General features: G+C 37.3%; 1 protein-coding gene across 2 annotated transcripts in view; it reads left to right on the plus strand.

Annotated features, from left to right (window-relative positions):
* Window positions 1–22,070, plus strand: part of PLPP4 (phospholipid phosphatase 4) — a 61,535-nt gene that overhangs the window by 3,794 nt on the left and 35,671 nt on the right. Inside the window, exons 1-2 of one of the 2 annotated variants that reach the window (XM_027460448.3) lie at window positions 15,651–15,835; window positions 16,947–17,055. In XM_027460448.3, coding sequence (XP_027316249.1) covers window positions 17,050–17,055 — 6 coding nt within the window. In that variant the 5' untranslated portion in view covers window positions 15,651–15,835; window positions 16,947–17,049. Of the gene's footprint in view, window positions 1–15,650; window positions 15,836–16,946; window positions 17,056–22,070 lie in introns of those variants that run through there. The other variant, XM_027460447.3, reaches the window with a different exon arrangement.

The following is a 22,070-nucleotide window of genomic DNA, read 5'->3' on the forward strand; positions in this document are numbered from 1 at the left end:
CCCAGTTCCCCAAGATTAACAAATTCATTTTTTTGTTCTTAAGCCTTGCACCTTTTCACTGGGCTGAACTGATGCTAATGTGCATAGGTGTGTTTCTTCTTGCTAAGCAAAGAAATTCTCACTATATGATTTGACTAGTTACTACATTACGCAATATCAAATATTTTTCAATTAAATTTCATCAGTTGAACTAAAACAAAAACATGAAATGTTACGTATTAAACCGTGTGAGTATACAAGTGGATTTTGGAAAGTGAGATTTTTTTTCATGTAAGGTGTCAGAAGTAGAAATGGTCTATTTAATACTACTGTGAGCGTGTACTGTGTTTATAGAAAAAATCAAACACTAGTTGAAGAATTATCAAAATATGATCTTACTTCTGTTTTCTTTACTTCATATTTATTCCTATGACTTTTTATAATGTTGAATTAATGCTAAAACATGTTAAACATAATCAGTCTTTCTGCTCCATGTGAATAGTGGCATTTGTCACTTATTGAATGCTTGATGAAAGTAAATTGTTTTGACTGACTTGTTTTCATTCAGTTAAGGCAACTGTAAAAAAGATTTGTGAGCCAGCCTGGTGTTCGACACAGGAACAATGTTGTTAAAGTGATGTTCATCTGTCCTACAAAGAAGAAATACATTGAGTGGTAACTCTGAGTTGGTAATTGCCAGTAGGGCTGCCTTTGTTTCTTAGAAAAGTACATATTGTTCAGTTTTAGTTGTCTTCTACAAGGAAAAGTTTTTCAAGAGTTTCAAGACCATAGCATTGTCTTAAAAGAAAGACAGAAGAATTTTTGTGCCTTGTGGTATGTTTAGTGCAATGACTTTTAGTGTCAACAGCATATTGCTGATGTTTCTTGAGCTGTCTAATTGATTAAAAAGACAGTCTTTCAAGGATTGCTTCATCAAACCTCCAGCTCTTCAGCGAGCGTGATGTGATTAAAATATAAATGTCATTCAGAGTAATTGGATATCTTCCCTACAGCACAGTCTCATTAATAGTCTCCCTTGGGGATAAATGTTTATGTGCAGACTGATACACACATATATTACATACATGGGTGTACAGTGTTAACTAACAGTGACATCTCTTGTGTGTGCATGCCCTGATCAGACTCTGATTTAAGTAAGTGCAAGCTGATCCTGTATTGGTCCTCTTATAATTTTAAAATCATAAGATTTTAATCAAGTTAATATGCATGAAGTGCATGGCTGGAAGGCACTTTCAAGTAGCTTTCTTTGTCATGGGTGGTGATCTTCTGGATACAGGTTGCCTTCACAAATTATACTATGTATTGTCTTGTTAACATAGACAGAAAATCAATTGGCTGAGGCAATTCCACAATGCTACAGTTCTGCTTTCCTATTTGGTCACAGTTTGCCTTTTCTCTGTCATATCCACTGAGTTTTGGAAGACAGACTGAGCAGGGACTGATGAGTAGTTGGAGAACTGTAGGTAATATACGGAAAATGGTACTGAGAAGAAAACACCAGGCTGAGACGTCAAGATATTTCCTTATGATGAGAAAAATTACACAAATCAGTTGGATCTTTCAGGTCTAGGATCTATAGCTGAACATGTCAAAGAGAAGTTAATATTTGGCCACATCAGCTTCTTAGGCTCTTTGCCCTATTTTCTTGACCTTAGTAGCCCACAACTTTTGATTTTGTTTGGAACCTGATTTTTGGCTTTTGATCTTGGACTGAATACTGATTGGAGTCTTGGACTTAATTTCTCTGTACCCTAGTTTCTCATCTACAAAGGGAGAGTAATACCTCTTTTTCCCACGCTTGGTCCATTTAGATGATAAATTCTTTGTTCTAATGTACATGGACAGTAGCCAGACCCACTGAATATTGAATTTGCTTGGAGCTTTTTCAGGGTTAGTTTCACAAATAGTAATGTTAATAGGAAGTGAGAACACCAACAGGTTTGATTACTAGCCTGTTTAAAAGCAGTTACACTATTGCAAACCATAGTTGAGATCATGCTAAAATGAGGGAAAGGTGTAGCTTAGTAGCCCAGGTTGAACTCTAGTTCACTGAATAGGTTAAAGCACAGTTAAGGGAGAGGCTTGCCCTAAAAAAAGCCCTTGCCCCTCTGGTGTTTAGGATCTGAGAGCATATATCAAAGGTTGCACATTGAGCTCCAGTGGCAAGCAACAGGCTTGTTCCAGTGCTCAGCAGCCTGCTATGCCTTTGAAGTGATGGAAGAATTAGAATGCCATGGAGCTTCTGTAACTCTCTGAAAGCAGCTGATACACCATGAAGTAACCTGATTTTTTTTAACTCCTCTCAGCTCTGTCTCCTTGAGAGGTTACTGTAAAAACAAAAGGTCATAAATACCTAAAATACCTATTACCTCGTGTAATATGAAGCACACAACAAAATGATTGTGTGTCTGTCCTAATATCTATGACATATCACCAGGCTAACAGAGGCACTTGGTGTTTGGTGTTCACTGAGCTGAAGCTTCTGTTTACGTTGTTTTCTTCATACATTGAGACTAGGGTAGTGTTTTACTGACATTAATAAAAATTATTCAGGAAAAATGTGCACTTGTGTGTTTTTTTTGTTTTGTTTTTTTTTGTGTGTAGATTTTTATCTGTGCAAAAGATATACAACGATCCACAAAAGTCCCAATACTTTTGAATTGTACAACTAAGTCTGTTTCGTTTGTCTTCCCTGAGTTCCAGGATTTAAATGGGATTTAATGGCAAGAATTTTAATTTTCCTATTAATAGGGTAGGATTCACAGTTATGTCCATTGCTAAACTCCCAGCTGAACCCATGCTAAAAAAGGATGCTTTTGTAAATGCTAAAGCATTTGCTCCAGATTTTTGAGGAGAAAATGGTGCCTGTCTCTCTTCACGTTGAATCCTATTTGCTCACTGGCTTTGGCACTTTGCTCTCAGCCTTGATTGAGGGCTTTTTATAGCAAGAATGTTACTAAGACTGACAGAGCTTCTGTAAGGGAAAGTTTTCTTTTAAAAAATGAATTTTATATTTTGAACTAAGCACAGTCTAGCTTTACTTTCTATGAAAGCCTTTGCCATAAGAAATAGAGTTGCCCCGCAATCTTCTTGCTGAGAATGTGCTCGTGCCTAGCACCTGGCACAGTAAATCCAAATCTTCAGTCTCCCAATCTGTTGATGACTTTGAAAAGTGAGTGCTCAGAAGTAGTTAGCAGAATTATCGACACTGAAAGTGGATTAAGGATTAGATTAATGTGTATCTTATCTTTTTTTTTTTCTTTTTTCCTCCTGTATTGAGTACTCTGTTGATACAGAACAGGGGATGTTTGAGTGCAGCATCTATATTGGCAAGGAATGACAGACACAGAGAAAGCTAAAGACAAGATGTGCATCCTTTTTTAAAGTATAAGTTGTGATCAGCTAATGAACATGAGGAATTTACCACCTGATTAAAGAAAGCTTTGCATACGATCCAGCTGGATTGTTCTCATAAGACAAAGTTCTTATCAGGTGTGGCACTTGAAATAAGCTTTTCATAATTGTTCATTTTTTAAGGGATTGTCCATTCATGTTTTACTTTTCCTTTTGAATATTAAACTTGTGATCATTGGACCACAAGTCATTGCTATGCAGAAAACTCTGTGAATGACCTCTGCGATTTTGCAGAAAACCAGATTAAGAATGTTTCTTAGCTGTAAATCAGATTGGTACATTCCTTGTGTATTAGTTTATTTCTCTGCATTACAAAACATTTTTGTTTTTTACTATCCAAGTGGATAAATACTTTCCCCATTAAAATGCTACTGAATTTTAGTTCAAATAACACATCTAAATGTACACAGCTGAAATGGTTATGTTTTAATTTTTTTGTTTTACCGTAGGCCTGGGTAACAGGGTTTGCATGTGGTAGTTTCATAGTAAGTAGCTGATTAAGATAACTCATGCAGGTGAATTTGAGAGAATCAGGGAGGACTGAGAAAAATGGTAGGAGGGTATAGAAAACAACTTTACTGAGATAAGATGGAAATAATTGAGCTGTTCAATCTAGAAATGGCAGTAATCTTCACATGGCAGTAATCTTCACATGTAAGTGGCTGCTGGAGAGATGTATAAAGAGAGCAAACTGCTCTTTGCATCCTTTGGGACCGTAGAGAGATGAATGGTTTTAAACTTTACCGAGGGAAACTTGGGCAGAGTGTGGGGAAGTACAACCTAATTGTAAGGACATCTGAGCACCGGAAAGGATTGCCTGAGGCTTATGTAGAATTTCCACCGCTGGAAATTTTTATATTTTATGCTAAAATATATCGGGAGCATTTTATCTCAAATTGAATCCACATTGCTGGGAGGAGATAGCCTTGGTGGCCTTGTAAACTGACATGAAGTGACTTGGTGGGCTGAGACTTGTACCGCCTGAGTCTGTCCCAGTGTGTGGGAAAAGCTGAAAGACATTACAGCAACATTTCTTTAAGAGAAATTTGGCTCATGCTGAGAGGCAGAGAAGGAAACAGTGCTACTAATATAAAGTTACTTGGAGAATACTTTAGCAGAGCCTGAACAGAAGCTGCTGCTGATCCCTTATGGCTCGAGGGCATTACAATGTCAGATACCTTATTCTGAATGTTCTGCATTGACAAGAATGTGAGGAAAATGAAATCTTAGATTAGGTGAGAAATTTATCTGCAATTGTGTGTTTCAACATTTTACTGTATTTCTAGTGCGGTGTTTTACTGCTGTCCTTAGAATTTGTAACGGAGGTGTGACTGTCAGATTGGAAGTGTTTCAACTTTGAAAGACTTGTGGCACCCTGCCAAGCATTGTGAAACCTTACAAATTGAAAACAACAGAGGAGAACATCATTTGATATGAAGTGTTATATTTTCATTAGCTGCTAATTTTCCCTAATGGGAGAACAGATCCAATAGCCTGACGGTACTCTCACGGCCAACAGAGAAGCTATTAATAATTTCATTAATCTAGTGGCCAAGGTGCTTTACAGGAGTGTAACTCTTGCGATTGGACTTCAGTAATTATCACAAAACCCTAAAAGTGAAGCTCATATTCCCCACGAGTGTACAGTTTTTTAATTGTTATTAAAGTTAGTCTCCAGAACATGTAATTATTCACACAAATGTTTTTGGAGTGAGTGATTTTAATATAGTTGGATTTGATTGTGAATGTAGTTAGACAGGTCTTTTTTTTTTTTTTTTTTTTTCCCCAGAGAAAAATGAAGTCATCGCTTAAAGCAACTTGGAAGGAAAAACTGGAACAAAATCATTTGTAAATTCATATTAAATTTAGTGAATAACTTGGCCCAGAAATTCTCTCTTTATTAATACTGAAGTGTTTTCTTTTAGAATCTGCATTTTTAAAACCATACTTTAATAGGACTCCTCCCCTCCCACCCCCCTCCAATAAAATGTTTAATCTCAATTTGAGTTAGAAAGATATGTTCCAGATTGACCAAAAATAAATGCTTACATTTGACATAAAGAAACTCTTGACTGAGCCTTCTGGATTGATCCATAGTACTTCTTCCCTCTCACTTCTTTACTGACTCCTAAGCTTTCGATCCAAAAAGCTCTCTGGGGATGTGTTTTGGCTCCTAGCTCCAGCAGTGGATTATTCATTTGATGTTACTTCATCTTCACTTTACTTTGGTCTGTACCTCTTGATGTGGTTTATGCTTTTGAGGCATGACATGAAGACAGGTTTCACTTCCATATAGGTCAAGGTCATGTCCACCAATTGTATGTTTAAGGGGAAAAGTGGTACTTAGGGACTGAGACACAAATCATAAAAATGCAGATGATAAACACACCCTAGACTAAAAATAAATCTATAGTCAGTAGGAGTGTGGTGTACAGGTATGAAAACAGAAGAAACCTTATTGGAATACTGAGCACTATTAAATGGCTATGACATTAGGATAATTCTCCGAGGAACTGTTGGGAGATGTTTGGCTGAAAACAGCCTGAGATAATAAAATTAATCATTAAAATGCATCAAAAGAAAAAATTTGACCATCTGCAGTGTATTTAGATTCATTATTCAGATACTTGCTTGTGTAGTTTGTCTATAATATGAATTCTGCTCTTCCATTATTTAGAACAGTGTGCCACACTGCAAGCTTTGAAACTTCCAATGGCTCTCAGTGTTTGTACTACTGAAGATTTCCCTTCTGTCTTCTCCTGTCTCCCCAAACACACGCATAAACGTGGCTTTTGTGAAATATTTTACATCATAAGGTATACTTATTAATTGTTGCCTCTGTGATCTATTTTTCTTACTATAAATCATGTTTTTATCAACTAAGATGATAGATAAATTATGTAAGGAATATCCAGTTTTCACTTGTTTGGTAATTGTGTCACTGACTATTTGTGTTGCAGTACTTCAACTGTACTGCACTGCCTAAAGTATTGATAATGAGGAGCAGCTCATACGTGCATGCCTTGTGCTTGATCTTCTTCGTGCTTCAAGTTGCTCCATGTGAGCAGGGATCACAAGAACTGAACTGTTTTTCCACTTCAGAAGCAGCTAAATGCCAAATCAAATGTGTTTTTGTTTTAAATCTGTTTATTTTATATTCTGCTGATCAGGAAGCAAAAGAGGCAAAGATCATTTTCCATAGTAAGTGAAAGAAAGTTTAAAAAAATATAAAAACAGCCTAAATATGGCAATGTGACTAATTTTTGCAGTGCCTTTTTCGTGTTTTAATATAACCACTCTTAAAGCTGCAACGCAGCATGACCAACTATTCCCAGTTTCTTTCCTTCACTTTGCTCATTTCCAAATATTTCACTTCTGTAAGGAAGAAATTATGGTGGAAAGGTTGTATCTAAGCCAGCTAAGCATATTAACTCCTGGGTAACCATATTTTTTTTTCCCCTTGAATGGAAGTTTTCCAGATTCAGTCACTTCATAGTGGCAATAATGAAGCTCAGCAATATCTAAGGCTAAACACTTGGAATGCAAGTAGCACAGGAAAAAGGAGAACGTATAGACTTGAAGTTCCTGAATTCTTGGCACAACAACAATTGGCTGGCTTTGTTTATTACTTGGGTTGGTCATACATGTTCAGGTAATTCTTTCCATTTCCTCCTCAGTTTAGTATGGCTGAAATAATGTCACAGGAAGGAAATGGTTTACCCAGAGACAGTTCACATATCAGGTCTTGAGAAAACAGCAGATATATATAATTTAGGGACTAAAGAAATTCACATTAGATACATAAACTCCAGGCCATTCTCTTTTCAGCATTGTGAAAGAATTGCTGGTTCACTATTTCATATTAAATATTCTGAGAGCATTTACGTATCACATATATTAACTCATAAGCAGCAGGACTCCCATCATCTATTTCTTATTATTTCTTGAGTTTGGACCAGCAGACTTGAGCCTGATCCCAGGCACAGATGATGAAGTCTGTGTAAATACAGCCTCAGACACCACATAAGAGAAGGGTCCAGTGGCTTGGTAATCATTCAGAAACACTGTCTGGCACAGACTCTGTTATCTTGTCCGGCATGTTGGTTTTGAAGAGCACATCTCACATCATGGCGGGCTTTGTTGTCTCAATGAGTACAGCTTGCCTTGACTGGGGTGCCACAATAGCTGCAAAGGGGAGAGTGAAGAGGGTGACCATTCAACTTTGGCATCAGTAGCACCCGGATACATCTGTAAAATCAGTGCTTATATGAGGCCAATCTATGAAGTGTGCTACACCAGTCAGGTTGAAGAAAAATACTGGAAACTCTCCTCCTCCTTCAGCACATCTGGGAAATATGACAGCCACAATAATATATATATTTTAAACTGCATCAGGATTTATTTTAAATCCCTTTTTAATCAAAATGATTTCTCATATCTGAAGGGCTAATGTGGCCATATGTGCTAATTAAATGTAACATTGCAATTGCAAATTTAAAATATGCAGAAATCTTTTCCATCAGGTGATACTGACTCATCTGAAGCCAAACCTACTCGTGAGAACCAGTCCTCTAATTGCCAGTCACATTTAATAAAAACAAGATATAAATTTTTTTTTACTTTTTTTTTCCTTACATTTCTTTACCCTTCATTTTACTAAGTTAATGTAGAGACAAAGATATTGGCTGTATGTTTTCCTTGTTATTCTTATTCCAACAATTCTGCTCTCATATGTTTCATAATTTAGTGTTTTTGCTGATTTCCTTTAATTGTGGACAAGGCTTGATGATTTTGTGTGTGTGTGTGTGTGTGTTCCGAATGGAAAAAAAAAATTAGATGCCTGACTGGAGACAAAATTTTAATTTTTTAGAAATGTTAGGTTAACATTGTTCTTCATTCAGGATATCCATAAGAATATTAGGACTGCAAATTATTGTTTCACTGGGAGTATAAGTAATAAAGACAATTTCTCAGGGGTAGGAAATGATCACCTGATGACTAGACCAGGGCCACAAGAAGTTTACTAATCAATGACTTAAGCTCATCTGTATAATATCTTTTGTACCTTATTTTAGCAGTCCCTTATGTTAGGTTACACTGGTTATATCAGCTCTTACCGTCTTTGGTATTTTGTGAGGACAGAGGAAGTCCTGGTTCATGTTTCAGGGAGAGGGAACTCTAGAAATGCTGATGTTCATGTGTAGGCATAAGGACGTGCAACGAGGAAAGGACTCAGTGTGAGTCAGGCATAGCTTAGTCTCTGCATGTTTTTCCACCATCGCCAAATTCTCAATAATTTTTTCTTTGCACCTGCCTGCACTGCTTTTTCTTTATTTGTCCCAGGATTTAATTCCAGTGACAGCTTCTCCCTACATAAAAAAAAAATAAATGCACCCACAGAATTAAGATTGGGGAAGGCTGTATGTATTCAGATTTGAATATCTAATGTTATCAAGAAGGGGTGGTATGAAACCTTTGTTTCTATCTTGTCAAAAAGTGCAGAAGTTTAAAATGCCATCACCGCGTAGTATTGCCAGAGCTGCATTGGGCACTGAATCAGAACTGAATCGTTTCTTGCAACATTTTTCTTACCATTTACTTTCCATCAGTACTCCTCACAGTCTTTATGAGCCCTAGCCTACAAACAAAGGGTTACTGCAACAGATCGTCTCATTTCTGTAGCAATAAAACTCAGAATTATTTTTGTATGACATTGCTGGTGCATATTAACTTTCCTCTACCCTGCAGGGCATTCAGACCCAATAAAGCTCCGTATTAGGATTACAGATTGTTAATCAAAAGTGACAGGTGTCTAAACTGCATGGCCTTGTATTGAGAAGTATGTATCTTAGTTTTTTGGTTGGCTTTAGTGCAGTTACAATATAATGGTTTAAATAACAAGTTTCCATCAAAGATTATGAAGAACCAATAAAAACATTAATTTCTGTTCTCATGTACTTCCTGTGTAATCAATAATCTTATTGATTACAGATATATTGATACAGATTATATTGATTACTGATATTGATACAGATACAGATTATATTCATTATATAGAATATATAGAATATAACTTCTATTGTACTATATACTATATACAACTCAACTTTTGATTTCCATGGAAATGTGAAGCTTCTGCTTTCCTGTTTACACACTTGTCAGCCATGGCTACTGGGCATATGTGAATACCAGTCCAGGTAATGAGCAAAATATAGCACTAGGAGTCTTACTTTAAATGCCAGATATTCATACTTTTAGCTGGGATGGTTTTCCCCGCTTTGCATTGGAAAACAGTGGCAGACAACATCAAATCTGTTGATATCCAGTGTTGTGCCTTATCTATAGTGAAAGCTGCTTTTTCTATCAAAACTAGAGTTTATGCTCTCTTGAAGTCATGTTTTTAAATCATGTCAGCTTCTTCCTTGGTGGAATTGCAGTTCATCATTTACAATCAGGCCTTGGTCACGTATTTGTACCCCAATATGTAACTCCCTTCTTGATGTTTGAGGAACTGTGGATTTTCCCAAATAACTCTAAAAATTAAATGACTCAAATCTCTTTCCTTCTGCTAACCTCTGGGTTAACACAAAGCCATCTCATCACACTCATCCAAGTATGCAGCATTATTTCAGAAAATGAATTCCAACACTCATGTTGTTAGCCGTATGATGGCGATGAACTATGGGTACTGTTTCTTATTTCACTATTCCTACCACTATCCTGTCACCTTCAATTCTGTTAATTTTGCACTCCATGCACAGACCATTTCAAGCTTTTCCTACTTTGTCTGTCTTTGGAGGAGTCCATAAAAGACCCATTGCAAAGTTTTATTTTTTCCTTAATATTATATGGAAGAAATGAGTAGGTTTTCTTATGGCATGAGAATAAGTTATTCTCCAGTATTTGCAAATAACGTGGTGTGAATGCTATTCCAGATATTGCTGTGTATCAGGTACGAGTGGAAAGCAGTATTCTGTGCAATGTACCTAGCCAGTGTACTCTGTCTATTTAGCCTGGGTTGCATGCTGGAAATCACTAAAGCAAACTTCCTTTCACAGTTGTTGTGCCCTATGCTGTGTTCTACTTCATGGCCTTTCTTCTAAAACTTTGGGGCTACAAATCAGTTGTGTAAGAATGTCTCAGTGAATTGTGTTTTGTGTATGCCCCTGTAATTAGGCCAACTTGTACAGAGCCTTCCCAACTTCAGTCTTACTGATGCTACTCATGACTATGCATCTTTAGTGCTAGGACAACTGACTGCCAGATTTAACATGGCAGGTACATGGTAAAAGCTTTTACTCCTGGGTTTGAGGCCTGTTTTGGGGAATATTCAAGGAGGGAAATATCCTAGAAAGAAAGTGCATGCTCGAATAGCACAGCCACAGCTAATCTGTTTTGGTGGGAGAGGCACGAATGAGTTTGCTCAGAGTCCTGCAGTAAGGGAACGATGATCAGAGCCAAACTTTATTTCTACAAGTGCTTGGTGGTGATTTATAAGAGAGGTTCACTAGCACTTGTGGCTTTGCTTCTATCTCTTTGTTACTTGCTCAAATGAAAAACTGCATACAAAACCATTTTAGGATCAGATCTGCTTGTCAACAGATTATACTTAGAAAAGAGGAGACTTGGTCACTAATTATCTGATACAAGAGACTGAGTACCACAATCACAAGTTCCTGTTCATTCTCTTCTGATGCTTTGTCATGCCATAAGGACTTTCCTTTCCTCTGGGAAATCCACTGCCTGCATCTGTGAAGAAAATAAATTCTTCAGAGGGCCAGGCAAGAGACAAAAAAAAAAAAAAAAGCAACAAACAAAACCCCAGAACAAAAACAAAACAACAACAACAAAAACACGTCATACATCCTTTAGATGATTCTCAAAACCGGGAAACGATCTTCTAATCTTCCAGTGTGCTTTGGATGCTTCCAACAGAGCAGATACTGAGATCCCTGGGATTGTTTGGAACAAAGCCCTTGCATCTCCCATCCCATTTCATGTTGTTAATCTCTGGAAATGGAGCTGTTGGCTGGTGAGTCTGTGTAACTCTGGTAGGGGCTTCTAAGGTGAATGCCATCCATGATTTCACAGCTGTTAGCTTCTGAAAGGTACAGTTAGTACTTTGTGCTAATAATGTACAATAATACAGTCCAAAAGTTGAGCCCATCTATCCAGTTCCGGTCCTGTTCTTGTTGCTAGATTTGAAACATAATTTCCTGCTTTAACTTTGAAAAGTTTCTGTCTTACCAACTTTGCCAATGCAGTACTGCTTATTGCTTTACCTCTGATCTTAACAACTTCCAAATGTCATTAGGTTTTGACCACTTGCTGCTGAATGCCAGGGAATGGTGGCTACTGCAGGCAGTGTCTGAGGCATTAAGGTGAAGTGCTAAACAATGCTCTGCCAGTAGTTATAGGAGATAAGACCACAGTGGAAGCACATGCTCTGTGAGGGTATTTATGTGATGTTTAATTCGCTACCAGTGAATGGCTTCATAATAAAACATTACTACATATTTTCATAAAACCACTGTGCACCTTTATCTCGATGTAATTTTATCCGTGATGTGGTGCTTGCATAGAACTTTTTTACAGGGCTACATGCTATTAAATGGAAGTGAAATTTACATAACCTGGAAGTGCTTGTGCCCTTAGAAAAGCAGGTCATTTTTATTTAGTCTAATGTTTTATTCAGTAAACTGGGCTGTCCAAAACAACCTCAGGCACTTGGGCACCCATTCCTCTCTGAGGTTTTTAATGTCATTAGGGCTCTGGTTTCCCTTGGGGTGCTTTGAAAGTGACAGCTAAAGGTTGCTGAAATTAAAGGAAGTCCTTTTATACCCTAAACATGTGCTATCAGGCTGGTGTGTTCAAAGCATTGCTTATTACACTGTTAAAAATGTTGATCAAATATAAAAACATGCAGAAAAAGCAAAGACAAAAGCTAATAGTATATTTTCACCTACAGATCCAAACTAAGTTTACTAAGTTGCCCACCTGCTACCAAGGGGTGTGATATGAATGAGTTCCTATTTTTAGCCATAACAGAAAATGTCTAGAAACAGGCTTGCTTTATCCAAAGACAACATCCATTTCTAATAACAACTAGTCATTTGAACAAGCTTGTGCTAGCTTATGAATAGTAATAGAAAGTACTTTCAGATAGAATGAAGGAGCATAAATCACTAAGTGTCAGGAAGCTTAGAAACCAGAATATCCTCAGTATTGTTTAATAGAGTACAAAGGGAATTGCCTTCAAGCTAGAGAAATCTTGTATCCAGTTGCCCACCAATGGTGCTTCAAATATAGAAAAGAATTGTTCTCATGAATCTTGGCATAAAAATTTAATTAGCAGCTGAGCTCTTTCCAAGGATGGAAAAAAAATATATATAGAGTCACCTTCCTTTAACTGTTTACTTTTTATTTCTGTGTTGCTCACAAAGACATGATCCTCCACCTTTTGTACCTACTTTTCTCTCCTTCAGTAGTGATTTTCAAATTTATTTTTTTCACCTAGTGTCAACAATTTTGTGTTGTTGTTTGCATTATGCTTCAGTATAAATAAATGAATACTTTTCCTGGAAGACATTTAGAACAAAAGTAAGAGGAAGAAATAGATACATAATGAAATTTAATAGGTGGTGGATAAAAAACTGCTGTTATTAAATAAGGTAATAATTGTTACTGTCATTGGTATTTTTGTTTACATAAATCTTTCTTTAGAGGATTGCAAAGATAGTATATAACAACCAGAAAATCAGTCGTCCATGGGAATCAGATACAATTTATGGTGTTTCTTACCATTTCATCTCTTTAGGACATGTATTATTTTTCTTTTAAAGGAATTCAATCTTATGACTTTGTACATACTTTCAGTGCCATATCAGGAATCCTGTGAGAATGATTAAATTGATTTTTTTGTTTCTTTTCTCAGATTTTAACAAATATACTTTAACATGAGATTTGTTTTTTCCTTTCTTCAAGTTATGCAAGAAAAGGCAATGAAGAAAAAGCCCCAAACCTTTAACTCTCTTAGCATCTGCTCATAATGTCAAATGTCATAATGTCAAAATAATTATGTCTCTGGTCTAATGTGTCACATTTGCCAAGTGCAGTGGTGCTTGTATATACTGTGATCACCTTGAAGCATAAGTGTTTGTGTATCATTTGTTCTTTGCAGTTTGAAAAAAAATAAAAATAAAAAATCCTTTGAGGCCTAGAAATGTCAAAGAATGTCTCTCTGTTTCAAGGCATTCCTTGGCATATCCATCAGCTCCTGTGCTTTGAGATCTCCTTGATATCTGAAAGACTATGTCAGAAAAGATGTGACAGCCTGAAAGATGTAGTCATAGGATCATAGAATGGTTTGGTTTGGAAGGGACATTACAGACCATCTAGTTCCAACTGCCCTGCCGTGGGCAGGGACACCTTCTGCTAGACCAGGTTGCTCAAAGCCCAGTCCAACCTGGTCTTGAACACTTCTTGGGATGGAGCATCCGCAACTTCTCTGGGCAACCTGTTCCATTGTCTCAGCTACCTCATAGTGAAGAATTTCTTTTTCATATCCTTACAAAATCTACCTCTTATTAGTTTAAAACCATTACCCCTTGTCCTAGTGCTACACACCCTGGTTAAGAAGATAGGGAGATTCTTTTAGGTCCACTTTGAATACTGGAAGGCCACAACAAAGTTTCTCTAGAGCCTTCTCTTCTTTATGCTAAATACCTCATAAATAATAAATTGGACAGCTGGACTAGATGATCTTGTAGGTCCTTTCCAGCCTTGTGTTTTTATGAATCTATGAACTCCAACTCTTTCAGCCTGTCTTCATAGGAGAGGTGCTCTAACCCTCTGATTATTTTTGTGGCTTTTCTCTTGACCTGCTGCAGCAGGTCCATGCTGTGTGCCCCAGAGCTGTATGTAGTACTCTAGGTGTGGTACTCCTGAAAGTGGAGTGGAGGAGATCTTGATCTGGTCATGTTTCTTTGGATGCAGCCCAGGATATGATTGGGTTCCTTGGCTGAAAGTGCACATTGCTGGCTCATGTCAATTTTTTTTTCATCCACCAATACTCCCATGTCCTTCTCCGCAGGGCTGCTCTCAATCCATTTGTCACCCAGTATGTTATGATGTATGGGATTGCCCTGGCACAGCTGTAGACCTTGCACTTGGCTTTGTTGAACTTCATGAGATTTGCATGGGTGCACCTCAAGCCTGTCAAGGTCCTTCTAAAGTGTCAACTGCATTGCAAGCTTGGTGTCATCTGCAAGCATGCTGAGGGTGCGTTCAGTCCCATTGTCTGTCACCAAGGAAGATGTTACAGAATCACAGAATCATCTAGGTTGGAAGAGACCTCCAAGATCACCTAGTCCAACCTCCAACTTCTATTAAAAAGCACTGGTCCCAGAACAGACCCCCAAAGGACATTGTTTGCCACTGGTCTACATATCTGGACATAAAGCCATTGATTGCAACTCTTCGGATGTAGCATCCAGACAATTTCATATCTACCAAATAGTCCATCTGTCAAATCCATGTCTCTACAATTTAGAAACAAAGTTGTTTGCATTGTCTAGAAATCAACTTTTATTTTTCTAGTTGGAGAGAAAAATATAATTTTCTCATATATGGAATATTTTATTTCCTGGAAATGGTTTCTTTTGGTACATTTCACTCTTTTATGTCTCTCATGAGCCATTGATTTTAAGGAAAAAGGATAAAAGTTTTCATTTTGAAGACTCTGAAACAATGTGCTTTGACATTTCTGAAATTCACCTTGCACTTTCCTAGGAGAGCAGAGTCAGACTGTGGGTTTAAGGAAGCTGAATATAAGAGTAAATAACCTTCTGGAAATAGTAGACTCTTTAAAGTTTTCAGAAGAATCTGGTTCTTCATGTAGGTCAGTAATGGAAACTTAACTATCATTACAAGTAACAACACTATGTTTGACTTGTTTGGTCCTGTTTTTATTACTTTCCTTTAGGAAGAAGAGGTCATTTGGGCTCCTTGGGATAGAGTTTTACATCCCTTTCTAAGGGAAACCTGAGCATGCTCAGGTGGTGTGAGTCAGTAGCAGTGTGGGCTGGGGGTGTGGGAAACTAAATAAAGCAGAGAGATCATCGACTACAGGGAGAAAACAAAGAGCAGCTGGTCACTCATCAGATAGAAAGAAAAATTTCCTGGAGGTGCAGGGGACTGAATAAGGCTGGTTGCTAGATTTGAGGACTTGTACTTCAGAGGGGAGTTACAGTTTCAGTTTGACTCAGCTTTACAAGTTGCTTTGGGCTTTTTCTGTTTACAAAGTTAATTGTAGTTGTTACTTCTATAAAACCTAGTTTTGGGGATTGGAAGCCCTTGGCTTCAGGGAATTTACAGTAAGAAAAGCTTTGGCCAACTACTCTTGTGTGCTTTGACATTTTAGGTAAGACCAATCTGCAGAAAACTGGTCCCTATATCTTCTTTCAGCAGCTATTCTTTCGGACCCAGTTAATAGCCCTGAAGTGAGTTTTATAAAGTAAAGGCAAGGCTTTCCAGAAAGTCTGATATGACTTCAAAGCTAAGAAGGCTTAAAGGACAGAGAAGGATTTTGTGAAAGAGAGGCAGTTTATGTAGTCTTCAAAAGCTTCTGGAACCTCTGACTAGAGTCAAAGATGACAATTCCTGCTCCTAATTTCAGTGCTGTACCAAAGGTCCTTGCACAAATCATTTACTTCCTAAATAGTGATATAATCTCAGTGTTTTATTTTGATGATCCTCAATTCAAAACAATGAAACCATAACGTTGATTTTTTAAATTATTGTTATTTTTAAAATGATGATGACATCGTTTAAATGAGATGACATAAGAATGGAAGTAAAATGGTCAGTTTTGATTGAATTGAGACCAAATTTCTCATTTATGGCAGAGCTACATTCTTCTTAAATTTTACCACCAAATCGAATACTGTGAATCTGAAATAAGAACTTCTTTTGTATTTCTAAGAGTCCATGCTGTTTTAGGAGGAAGTGTCTTTTGGAGATGTTCTCTAAAATTACCTGTTCTTTCTATCTGCAGAAGGGATTGTCTGGGCTGCTTCTTTCTCCTTGCTTTGTGATCCTCAAATACAACTATCATACTTCAAAATCTGTATCTTGAAGTTTAAAGACATTTTGTATTTGATAACTGCTATATAATTTCTTCAGTGTAAAGAATGTGCTACATGTTATTTTTCTAATCCCACAATATTCTTTGCACACTTTCCCCACAAAAATATAGTAACAGTTTTTTACAAGTTTGTGGAATATCTATAAAGTTGTAGAATATAAACTTTTAAAAATCATTTTACTAAGTGTATGTTAATGAAGGTCATAGTACTAAGAAGCACTGATGTAGGAAAGCAGCGTATTGAAAAGGTAATCAATGCATGCTACACCATAATTAGTTTGGAGGGAAATTTTAAAATAGCAGGACTTTGTGTGTGTGTCATCATTTAAACTTAAAAAAACAAAACAAAAAACAACAACAATGACAAAAAAAAATTGTTATTTTTCAGCTTTACAGAATTTTTGGATCCATTCCAGCGGGTTATCCAGCCAGAAGAGATCTGGCTGTATAAAAATCCTTTGGTGCAATCAGACAACATACCTACTCGTCTTATGTTTGTAAGTACTAAAGGTTTCATGGTTATTTGATAGCTGTAAACCAAGGTCACTTCCACTTGTTAAGCAGTAAGAAACCTTTCAGAAGTACAGGATGTTCCTTTAATTCTAGTGATAATTGTTTTCCAAACCAGGGATGTATAAGCTGACAAAATGTAGTGAATTGTGAAGAGTTTCTAGAAAGCAGTAATACCAGGTTAACTGAATTTAGGAACATTGATTTTACAGTTTAAGATTTAAGCTAGTGTTAAGTAGAAGGATGCTCAATTAAGGAAGCTTTTCGAATTAGCTAATTGGGTGACCTTACTAAACCTTGCTATGCTCTTATTGGGTTAAGTGTTTAAATTTTGAAATCCAATTTCTTTTAGGCATATTAGGCACAGAGATATTTGCCTCCAGCTACTGTTTGGATCTTTCTTGTAGACAAAACCTTTGCTTTAGGTTCTGCCAACAATCCTGAGGTCAGTGGGAGTGTGTTAAATATACGCCAGAGCTGCTCTGCTGTTTCTGCTCTTCTGGTTCTCCCCAGCATGGCACGTGTTGACATGCAGACTGGCTGTCTGATTTGGACTCTCTGGTTACCAAAATTTGTGGTTTTGATAACCTTCACTGATAATAACGATTTAAAATCAAATAATCTACAGATATAAAAGTGCAGTAAGATAAACCAGTAAATACATGCTAAGGAATTAGGGGGTATAGTTTGGGCTATTAAAACAAATGCGTCAGTCTGCAAATGAACATTTTTTTTTTTCAGGAGTGTGCGTGACAGACTAGGTCAAATCCCGGTAGCCTTGTGTTGAAACATCTTTACTTATGTTTTCAGTGAAGCCAGGGGTTTACTTTTCAGATGAAGAGTCTGAACTCAGAATAAGTGCAAATCAGCTATGTAATTTGTCACAGTTGTAGTCTTCTTTTGTTTTAAAACCTTCAGTTAGGGAAATGTGATAATTACAGATGGAACAACTTGAGCATGCTTCCTGTTTATGAGGCAATAACATATTCGAGCCTTCTAAAAGAGAGGCTGAAGGTCTGGTTTTAAAATCACCAACTTATTTGTTTATATGGCACTGAGAGGAAGCTCTGTTAGGTACTTTTTACAGGCTGTTTTTTTTTTATTTTTTTGAAATGGGAGACTCCTGTTTATAACAATAACTACAACCAAAATGAAACATTAACTCATTGTGCTAAGAAAGGCTGAACATTACCTTGCTACATGGTTTGTCTGATCTGTGTTTATAACACAGTTCAAGGACCAATAGTGAATCTTTGGAGGGGTTTGCTAGAGTGATTAAACTATTATTGAAACTGGTTGAGTGATCATTAGCCCTTTCTTGGTACTCTAGGAAGTGTCCACAGGGAAGAACAACTCTGGGATGCAAGCATTAACATTTAACATCTCCCTGTTATCCACTTCCCACTGAGCCAGCTCTTGGTCTATTTTATGGCACCTGGAACTTCCAGGCAGCTCTGAGTCAGTAACTTCTGTATAATTCATGTTCTTTCTGGCTCATACCATGACATCCCAGTAACTCAAGGAACAGCTTCTTAAATTAAGAAACGTAGATCACTTCTAAATAGTTTGTTCTTATTTCCTTAATTAAAAAATAAATTAAAAAAAGTCCAACCCTCACATTGATCTCAAGTTCTCATTGTGTAAGGATCTCATCTTGCTACTAGTGTTATATGCCAATATTCAAATGTATGGCTATGGCTTGCCAGAAGGCAATCTCTTCGATTTTATTTATGAACTGCTGGATTTTTTATTTATTTTATTTTATTTTTTTAATATGCTGAGAGCTTTGAATTTAAGAGAAATGTTGTGAATACTCCAGATACAAGTTAGACAAGTTGACTTCTGCATTGGTAGCAAGCAAGCCTGAAATTGGTAGCAAGCAAGGACTGAAAGACCTGAGCCTTGTTTTTTCTCTCTGGCCGTGGATATTCCTTGTCTAGGAAGGTAAAAGGTACTGTTAATTACTCTTGAATGCATGTATGTAAATGGGGATTCCTGCCCCAGAGTATCTTTAGCCAGAACAGAAAATGAAGTACTTCTACATAAAATTAGGTATCTCACATTCTGATATCAGTGGAAGGTGAGAACTCCTGTGAAGGATTTTACCCCCCAGTGAAAGCTGCAGTGCAGGGTTGTGTTGGGGAGGTGAGACTGCTTTCTGTCTTCCCCACTTTCCTGGGATACAGGGCTAGGAGCCTCTGCCTCATTCACCTCCATCCAGATTCTTGTTTTTTTTCTTCCCATCCTTTGGTGAGACAAGCTTTGCAGCTAGCTTGCAAAGCGCTGGCAAGTGGAAGGAAAGAACAGCAGAAGAAAATGCACAGTAAGGCTGAATGGAAAAGTAGGTCTGAGGCTAATGTGGTGGCCAGTGTGACAAATGCCAGTGCCGAGTGCTTTGGTATTGTGTGTCTCCAGACTGCTGTGCACTGCTCTTTTCTCCTTATTACATTGCGGTAATCCTAACAGGGAGAGGAAGACACTGGAATCCTCACATAGAGCTTACACCACAGCTCTGCATGCCGTGTGGGGTAGGACTGGAGTAAGACTGGATGTAACTGTCAGCCCAGTTTGGCAAGAGTGGTGTGTGAAGGAGCAGGGCATGTAGGAGATTCCCTGTAGAAAGGGGAAAGAGGGATTTCTTCTGCCGCACCACTTGCAGGAGGGCTCTGAGCAAAAGCACAGTCTAACTCCAAGCCACTGCAAAATACTGTGAGGTTCTAAGCTATACAGTATGGTAAATCACTGTTGTCCCTCGTGAGAATCGTGTCACTTGTGGAAGTGGGTTTTCTCAAAACAGATTGAGTGCTTCTCTGTGGGATTTTTGTAACTTTAGCTTGTCTTTGTCTTGCTAGGATGAATAATGAATGAGATATATAGACTTCTGTCCTTATTTCACCAAAGTGAGGAAATATGTTGGAATATTTCACTGCTGGAGAAGAAAACATTACTGAGATATATCTGAGGAGAGTATTGCTCATTAGACTGCTGCCAAATCTGTTATGGAAATGAGCCATACAGAATCATTTTGCAAAATAAAGGAAAATGAGTCTTTTTAAGCCAGACTTTCTTTATAAGGGTGTTTTGCTGCAGAATAATAACAAATGAAAAAAGACACCTTCCAACTAATGCTCGTGTGTAAGGAACAGCAAACAATGTACCACAAACATGAATATTTCTTCATCTCTTTCTAAAATCCATATGCTTGTAATATATGAGGAAATCTGTAGTTTTACCAGATTTCTGAAGATTGATTGTGAAGTGTTTTGGGACAAGTTGCCACTTTAATTCTGTTCTTTACTGACATTTTCTGCTGTTCATGCTTGTTCAAAAGGTTTCTAACTCCATTAAACCACGTCTAGCAGCCTGTCAGCCTGGCTATATTTCTACATGTTCTTCAGCAATGGAATGCAGATGTTTTTCCTTCTTGCCTGGTAGCAGTCCTTACTTTTTTGAATGAAACTAGTAATTCTAGGTTTGTTTTAACCATTTTTATTTTTCTCTTTGTCTCTGAAAGCAGAAATTAAACTATTGCAGAGTAGGGAGAGAAATGAACATTTCTGAAGTAGTAACATAACCTAACTTAAAAATTCAAGTGGAAATGGTACCTTTTTTGTGAAAGATTTGTTAGTTTTCTTTCTAAATGTAAAAAAAGGGAAGGAGACTCCAGACTGCTCTAATCTGCATGTCTCATGGAGGTAGATAATCTTCTGCAGATGTAGGTGAGGGGAATCTGGTCCAAGATGCACTACCAAAATCATAAATAGAGTGCATTTTCATGTTGTTTCATATGCAGCATTTTCATGTTGTTTCATATGCAGCTTGAATCAACATGAAAAGCAGAAAATGAGGATTGGGATTAATCTGTTTTCTAAAAGGAAGAAAGGAGTCACATACCTTTGATCATAACATGTCTGTTGTGAATCAGTGTCTCTGGTTTTCATTTCAGTGGGGCTGGTTAAGGAGTAAGGCAGTGTTCAGCCTCAATAAAGACAGTGTAATCTTATTCAGAGTCTGGTGCCCCCCAGTGCCACATACAACTTCATTTTTGCCTTCATTAAAAATACAGTCATTTTCATTCTTTCTTCAGGAGCTAGAATGCTTTTGAAATACTTTTGAATGCTTTGCTTTTGAACAGATGTGATTGTGAAGAGGTTTGTAAAAAGGAACTCCAGAACTAATTCCAGAAAGGAATTAGTTAACTTATCCTAGAACTAACAACAAGCATAAATGGGCTATCTTGCTTACCAGTTACCTTTTGAGTCAGACCTTCAACTGCAGAGGTAAAAGGGATGATGGAATAGCCATTTAGGAATAAAATCATACTTTCAGTGGGAAGCTACTATTGATAAACGGCCTGTTGTTATGTCTGGGAGAACAGTGTGTTTCTCTGTAAAAAGACGAATGCCTGGGATACGAGGACAGTTTGCAGTGTATCAACACTGCTCTAAGCAGGATCCTTTTGGGATAACTGAAATACTTACAGTGAATCATCAACCATAGTCCAGCTGTTCTATGCTAATGGAGATGTTCATCAGACGTGTGCGTTGGTGTGCAGGTTGCTTACAGGAGGGACACTGTTGTACAGTGCTTACAGTGTAAGAATATGGTTGTGCTTAACAGAGGAGTTTACTTGACCTGCTTAGGTGTTGATTTTCTGGTTTTGAATAAAATCAAGCAGGTAGCTCCACTTCCAAACTCTTGTCTGTTAGTGAAAGAATCATGAAGTTGTGATCTTTTAAAGATCCCTCTAAAACCACCTCAATGCGTTCAAGAATGACAGTTCAAAAAAATAATAATAAATTTAATATAGCATTCTGTGTTGCCAAGAAGATTGTGGTACATTGGATAGGGTCTTGCTAAGAGCACAGACTGGTTGGGCTTCCTTCTGAAGTAATGCTTTGTGTAAAAAAATATTCAAGATCTCCGTGGATCAGAGTATGAAATTAGTGAATTTTGTCTATAAATTTAGAGAATGTATAGGCTGTTGCTTTTTTTTTCATTT

Source organism: Anas platyrhynchos, chromosome 6 (assembly GCF_047663525.1).
Source record: "Anas platyrhynchos isolate ZD024472 breed Pekin duck chromosome 6, IASCAAS_PekinDuck_T2T, whole genome shotgun sequence".
Taxonomy (NCBI): Eukaryota; Metazoa; Chordata; class Aves; order Anseriformes; family Anatidae; genus Anas; species Anas platyrhynchos.